Source organism: Trachymyrmex septentrionalis, unplaced genomic scaffold, assembly GCF_001594115.1.
Source record: "Trachymyrmex septentrionalis isolate Tsep2-gDNA-1 unplaced genomic scaffold, Tsep1.0 scaffold51, whole genome shotgun sequence".
Taxonomy (NCBI): domain Eukaryota; kingdom Metazoa; phylum Arthropoda; class Insecta; order Hymenoptera; family Formicidae; genus Trachymyrmex; species Trachymyrmex septentrionalis.
The window spans coordinates 440100-447891 of NW_017305683.1; the positions used below are offsets into that span (position 1 = coordinate 440100).

The following is a 7792-nucleotide window of genomic DNA, read 5'->3' on the forward strand; positions in this document are numbered from 1 at the left end:
CTTCTTTTATTCATTTTTTCTTTTATTCATTATCTTATTTGTATAATAATGTATGCTTTATTTCTAAAGCATATCTTTTTAACATTTAAAATTAACTGTAGTATCAATAAACTGATAAAATAATTGTTTTTGAATTAAAAAAGTAGAGTATAAATTTTTAATTTGTACTAATATGTCTAATGTATATTTTGCAGCTGTTCAATTAAATACGTTTTTAGATTTATATAGAATATGTTTAAATAAGTTTCTTACAAAAATTTTAGATCTATATTCGCAAGTAATTGAAAGAATCATTTTGAAGTATCAGATTTATTATTATTTTTAGTTTTACAAATATGCAAATAGATATTAAGTTTTTATAAAATAAAGTTCTTGCAATACTTTGTTAAATAATATTTAATTAAGATACAAAACACATACATATCGTGATTATTATATATAAGTCTTATACTTAAAAATTTTAATTTTATGATATAGCAAATATTAATTTAGATATACAAGTAAGATTCACATCTTATTCTAATAATTTCAGTCCAATTATTAATAATTTATTCCGCAATAAATTATTATCTATTTATTAGTATTAATATTATGATATTAGTACAAATTTTTTTTTCATTACTAGTATTAATATTGTGATATTAGTATACATATCTGTGCGAAATCTGTTTAAAAAATAATGTTACAATACATAAACGTCTTATTTTGTAATGGATTATCTTTACGTAATTGTTATACACTCTTTTGTGCATAAACTACTAACACTTTACATCGATCTAATACAAGTTCTTGATCATTATATATTGATTTATAATAAATCTGTCTTCTCATGTATTCATATGCAAATTTGTTCTTGAAATCTTTCATCAAGTCATATGGCATGTCTTTAATAAATGTCAGGAGGCATATTAGCGAACGTATTTAAAAAAAAAAAATATATATATATATACATGAACAAAATGTCTAAAATCGACATATAAGACAACTTTAAGATATCTTTAAGAAACATTTTAAAAATTACAATGTAAGGAAATACCTATGTGAGCCAAGATATTCGTATATAATAATACATATATTTAAAATTTTAATACAGACATTTTGACCCTAGTATTGGATCCTCTTCAATGTAAAAATGTTAATAACCATCCATAGAGATATAAAATAATGTATTTACTCGCCAAGTCATCAAATCATCGTTACTGTTACACTATTATCAATAATTGAAAACTTCTATATCGTCTGTTATATTTTGTCGGATATATAAACTGACATGTTAGATGTACTTCAATAAAATTGAGTAAAAAAATGGTATAATTAAAATTTAAAATTATATAAGTCAAATTCTCTAAAAATTTATAAACTAAAAATTAAAACCAGATTAACGATGATCTGTTACAAAAACGGTTACAAAGAGATGTCATTATCGAGTGCGAGTTGCATCAAAACGCAATAAGAATAACGCAACCAACAGTACAGAAATAAAAATAAATATAAACATAAAATTACTAACAAATACTTAGAATTTTAAAACAAGGAAACTTTAACTTTCGTAACCAACTCATGATACAAGAAGTTTAATAAATCCATATCATTTTGTTTAAACTATTTCTTTGTTTTTAAATATATATCTGGTAGTGTCGACGCTAAGCACAGCGACACTGCCGTGGTTATTACACATGAATATCTAGTGCTGGCTTACATAGGCATTTCCTTATATTATCATTATTGAGTTTATCAATGCAGCCTTATATTGTAATTTAAACCTTTATATTGCATCTTCAAAATGTTTTACAAAGAACACTGAAAGATATCTTAAAATTGTTTTATACATCGATTTTATCCATATATTTAATCTGTAGAAATTAATATCTTGTTAACTATTGTGAAAATTGCAAAATGGTAGAAGACTATTCAATTCAGTTTTTTATTAAAAATAGTACTATATGATTAGTAAGCATTATTTCAGACACACTCTGTATAAGTATAAAATTAGTCATCAGTGTTAAATTACAATATACATAAATATATAAAAATTATGTAAAAAATATTCCTTAAAGAACTACTAATATGATAACATAAAATTACTTTTTGCATATTTAAAAAAAAATAACGTACTCAAAAACTGCAGCACCATCGATTTTTCGTCAGAGTATATCACCTCTCGAAGACTGCAATGATGAACTGTAAAGCCGATACTTTGAAGTAATTCCCGTAATTCTTTGCGAGCATTTTTTGAATCTTGATACGGCGAAATATTTTTCATCGAATTCTGCATGAAAAGTAATTATTAATAATTCATAATTTACAAGTTATTAAGTAATAAAATATATAAAAATAGTAAAAATAGTAAAAATGTAAATCACATAATAATTATAATTTAATAATATATTACTTAATAATTTAATATGTATATTATAATTTACAGGTATGTATTGTGCAAAGCGGCTGTCTTGCTCCAATAATTTAAGAACTTCAAAAAAATCATGAGATGCTATTATATACACAAGCATAGATGCATTAGGTTTTAGCATTTGATAAATATTCTTGAAAGCTTGTCTGTGAAATAAAACAGATAAACGTGTAATTAATTTTTAAAGAACACATTTATTAATAATTAAACTAAAAAAGGTACAATACTTCAATAATTAAAAAATAATAATGAAAATAAGACTACGAGCCAAGCAAAGTTCTAAATGCTAATTTAAAAACATTAAACAAAGTTTTCTAACAAACATTTCGATTTCAATCGAATTTCAATGTTAATGACTTGTATACAAATTTAAATTTAAACCGATCTTGATTGATCTAGAATCAAATACATCTGGATAATTACCTATAACTATGCGGACGTCAAAATATTTATTATAATAAAACTTTATTTACTGGATTTAATAAATTAGCATGTAGACCTTGCTGGGCTTGTGGTCCTATTTTTATTATTATTTCTTAACATTTATTAATATTATATATTTTTAAAAAATATTTTTCTCGATATAAAAATACAAAACATATGATAAAATCATATATTTTGCTTTTTTATGATCATATTCTTTTAAATGTTACTATATTATTATAATATAGAAATATCAAGAAACTTATAAACAACATTACGTTAAATGTAAAATAATATTGTGTGCATAAATTTATTTGGAATATGTTTTATTCTAAAATAAATTCACGCACACGTACAATACGTTTAGAAGAAAAAATTAATTCACTCTTATATAAAAATTTTTTATATTGCTTACCGAATGTTCTTGCACCATTGCAAAGTTTGAAACGAAAATATGTGATCAAATTCAGAAATATATTTCTTAGGCAAATTTTTAATTTCAATATCCAATATTTCAAATTGAAGTTGTTTTTTGTCACTAAATGTCTCATTCGCATATTTGATCATACTCTCCGAAATATCCGTACCTTCATGAAATGTAAGCACTGAATTAAATATGTAATTATAACGTCGATTTTTGCTATTATATTTCTTTAATTTATTACTCTTTTACCAATTATTTGTGCATTTGAGTCAAGAGAAGGTAATAAAAAATCCTTTGTTATATCTCCAGGACCACAGCCAATGTCCATACACTTTCCACGTATATTCATTAAATCTTCGCCAAACTCTTCGATTATAGATGATATTCTAATCTTTTGTACTTTGTCAAATTCTCTATAGATTTTTGGGTTCTCCATGATTGTGGTAGTCAAGTAGTAATCTTAAACGCAATATGCTGCGATATTGTCTTACAGCAGGCTTATATACTCAACGCTGCCATCTCTCTACACTGTTAGAAATGTAACCTTGCTGTAAAATCGAGAAAATGATATACGGTTTTGATCAGTGTTTCCTGACGGTCATGTGGCTGATATAAATTATAATTTGGAATATTCTCATATGCGTAAAAATTGCAATTAAATATTCCTTTTGCACTTGGCGATAAGATAACAGTAAATACAAACGAAACAATTTTTCCTACTTAAAAAGTCATTAAAACGTCATTTTATAAATTAAAATTTTGGATGCTTTATATAATTCGAAATATTATAAATTAATGAAATGCTGTCAAATAAGTTCATATGCTAAAGTATTAAATTTTTTGCGTCTTACAAGTCGGCAATGACAAGACGATCAATAATGATCTTTTTATGTTATTGACTATAGTACTTATATAAGGTATATAAGTACTATAGTACTATTTAAAATTCTTTGAAATACTTACATTAACACAAGATGATATACACTATTTATTAATTTCAATATAGCCCCAGATTCTTTGATTTCTTTGTTCACGTTCAAATTCTTTGAACGTAATATATGTATTTTGCACTGCAAAGATGAGTACCTACTGCTATAAAGACTTAGTACTTTCATATGTCGTATTTATATATTATTTATATAAAAATTCTTGAAAACTGTAATTTTCAAAGAAACAGGATTAACCGGATTAGCCATTAGATGACGTCTGATTCGTGGAAATAAATAAAACGCTTGTACAAGGTCACGAAATGTTTGTGATGATATGCTTAACTTTATTCTGAAGTTAGATTTCATCATTTAACATATAACTGCGTAAAATAACAAAAATTTCGGTGTTGTTTACCTTGCGCAGTACTGAAAAAACTTATAAATACGTATGGAGCGGTATCATATGTTAATGGACTTCCAGGAAAGAGATATTTTCAATCGAAAATCTGTCATAATCTCTTGGAGAAATGTACGGTATAGTTTGCAAGGTAATCAATACCATTAGTATTCTTTATTTACATTGTATGCAGCGGAAGAATATATGTTTCGTGAATCGTTATAAAAAATTTTTTAGAAATTATTATGTTATATGTTAAATTTTGTGTCGCTAATTTTATTTGTATAAAAATTTATTGTGCAAATAAAACCAGCGACATAAAATTTGATATAAAGCAAAAGATAAAATCAAACATTATTTATAAGACAATGGATAAATGACAAAAAAAAAGAAAAAATCCAAGATTTACAAGATTTTCAAAACGTACAAGTGTTGCAATAAATTTCATTGAAGTATAATGACAATTATAATTAAACTTTTTTGTGTCATCAAATATACTTTTGAAATATCTAATCTATGTTTTCCTAAATAAATTAAAAACTGATACGTGTTAGTATGTATATATAAGCTGCGAGTAGGCACGAGTATAATAACATTTAAACAATATCAATTAAAAAACAGAGGGAGAGAGAGAGAGAGAGAGAGAGAGAGAAAGAGAGAAAAGTCGGAAAAAATCTTTCATTTTATATCCATATTGGATCACGTATCTAATAATATATAATACTTAACAAATGATTATATACTTGTACTGTCCAAATTTTATTCAAATTATTTCTTTACTAATGGCAAATGCATTTTTATATTTTTATTATTGTACTATTATTGTATTTCTCTTTTCCTTTGTTTCAGTTTTTATTTAGCTATAACTACATGTAACCAAACTTCAAGTCAGTATATCATATGTTTAAACACGCAATACGGAAAGCATGGCTACATGATTTGTTAAAATTGTTAAAATTGTTTCTAAAGGAATTAAATTATTTTTGGTCTCTCTATGACTATAAAATCATACATTTATAATTTTTGGCTATCAATACATACAAAGCAACTGGACCCAATTCGAGCATCCGCCGGGCAAGTTTTGAGAATTTTTTTATTTTTTGCTGAGGTTTCTCTTTCTCAAAATTGAAAATCAATGGTCACATTCAAAAAAAGGAACATTTCTAAACATTAAAAAAAATGTAAGTCATATTTATGTATTTATATAGATGCAGTAAAGATTAAAAAAGAAAGTAATATAATGTGGGCCATGTTAGCAAAAACCTCAAAAAAGAGGTTTTTTTTTCTTTTATTTTTAGGCCCTCTGAATTGTACGCGAAATAATACTTTACAATGAGATTATTAATTGCAAAGAAGTTTCAGATTGAGGTGACAATTGTTATCATAGCTGGAGGGAGGAGAGAGGGATCATGTGTTATTACATATATGCGAAAATTCGATTTTTTTAAATTTAAAATGTCATTAATGTAAGACGTAAATGACTTTTGCAAAAGTGTATTCGCCACTGTAAGCTGTGTGGCAGACTGGAGTGAGCCTTCTTTATGCAAATGCGATCTTGTCTTCATTGGTTGGATCGACTGCGACCTTGTCTTCATCGGCTGGATCGATCACGATCTTGTCTTTATTGGCTGAATCAAGTTTTTTAAAATATCGAACTTCGCAGATCTCATATAAAGATAATTCGATAATGGACTTTGATTCTACTCTCGCCCACCCCACAGTTCTGAAAACAATTATCACCTCAACTTGAAACTTCTCTGTAATTAATGTTTCATTATTAAATACCATTGGACTCAAAATTCAATCGCAAAATCAAGGACTCAAAAACGGGCAATTTTTGCGATCACTCTTTGTACTCAATATATAAATCACATATATAATTTTCCTTTTTCATACAAAAATATTAAAAATACGGAAAGTAAAGTGATCCAACGTTACTTTTATGACTTTATTACATAAACATATTATACATAATATACAAACATTTAAAAAAAGCTATTTAGCAACTTAAACATTAAATATTTGTGTTAACTTTTTCTTCTTAAAATTATACTTACGGATCTATTCGCAGTTCGGGCAAGTATATATAAAAGGCCCTTTATCATTTTTAGTTAATCCCACATAATCTTCATGAACATATTTGTGACAAATGTTGCACTTATGCATGTACTCGGACATGACCCACATTGGTAGCAGTTATCACAAAGAGTTCCTTTTCTTTAATTATAATTAAAATGTTGTGACAAAAATATAAACTAAATAGTGTTGTAAAATATAAATATAAAGCTACAATAACATGAACTATGAAAATTAATAACCTCATTTTCGTAATTATAGAAAACAATTATTTACTTACGGAATATTACATCACAACCACGACGTATCAGTTTTTTCTGTTTTTTTACATAAACAGAATAAATAAAATTATTTATAAATCGATGCAATTGAGTCGTATGGATCGCCTATTCGAATTATTACTATCATCTGTTAAATTAATCATATAATTATATAGACAAACAACGAGTGGCTCATTTGGGAAACAACCCAAATCCGGTTACTTAATAGTATAGTACTCCGGTTAATAGTATAGTTTATTGTAATAAATTCCACTAGTATGCATATGTGTATGTTGTGTGTGTGTGTGTGTGTGTGTGTGTGTGTGTAAAAAATTAATTTTGTAAATGCAAAAAATAAATGATTCTATAATTCTATAACTTAAAACAATTATAAACAATTATTTGCAAGCAAAATAAATAAATAGTTTAAAGTATTAATCTCACAATCGTAATATTAGATATATACAATTTATACAAAATTATTTCTGTGATAGTTCTTATGTTCTTATATCATACCTAATTCATGAGAATAATACATAAAAATAATCAACATCCTATTTCTAAAAAATACTTTTTAAAAAATAAACAGAAAGGATATTTCAAAAATTCTATGTTTATTTGTCTTTTAAATCATCTCTTATAAATCATCGATCAAAACTCATTACGCGTCCAGCAAGAATGTACCTACCGTCAGAAAATTTAAATTAAAAACCTTTTCGTATGCTGTGCACAATCTACATACGCACGGGCATATGTACGAGAGATTCGATCCCGATCTTGGGATGTTGCGGAATGAATGAAAACATATATTATACACCGATATATTAAATGTATAATATATGTATAATATGTACGTATGGACAGACAACACAT

The 7792-nt window shown here is 25.8% G+C and overlaps 2 protein-coding genes across 2 annotated transcripts in view; one reads left to right on the top strand and one right to left on the bottom strand.

Annotated features, from left to right (window-relative positions):
* Positions 1 to 663: 663 nt before the first annotated feature.
* The window catches only part of LOC108751773 (juvenile hormone acid O-methyltransferase-like), a 54255-nt gene continuing 47126 nt past the window's right edge, over positions 664 to 7792 (bottom strand). The window contains exons 4-8 of the mRNA XM_018492175.1: positions 3507 to 3805; positions 3249 to 3420; positions 2424 to 2556; positions 2116 to 2269; positions 664 to 917 (exon numbers count right to left, since the gene is read on the bottom strand). Coding sequence (XP_018347677.1) covers positions 733 to 917; positions 2116 to 2269; positions 2424 to 2556; positions 3249 to 3420; positions 3507 to 3693 — 831 coding nt within the window. The 5' untranslated portion in view covers positions 3694 to 3805 and the 3' untranslated portion in view covers positions 664 to 732. The remainder of the gene's footprint in view (positions 918 to 2115; positions 2270 to 2423; positions 2557 to 3248; positions 3421 to 3506; positions 3806 to 7792) is intronic.
* The window catches only part of LOC108751770, an 18464-nt gene continuing 15458 nt past the window's right edge, over positions 4787 to 7792 (top strand). Inside the window, exon 1 of the mRNA XM_018492173.1 lies at positions 4787 to 4794. Coding sequence (XP_018347675.1) covers positions 4788 to 4794 — 7 coding nt within the window. The 5' untranslated portion in view covers position 4787. The remainder of the gene's footprint in view (positions 4795 to 7792) is intronic.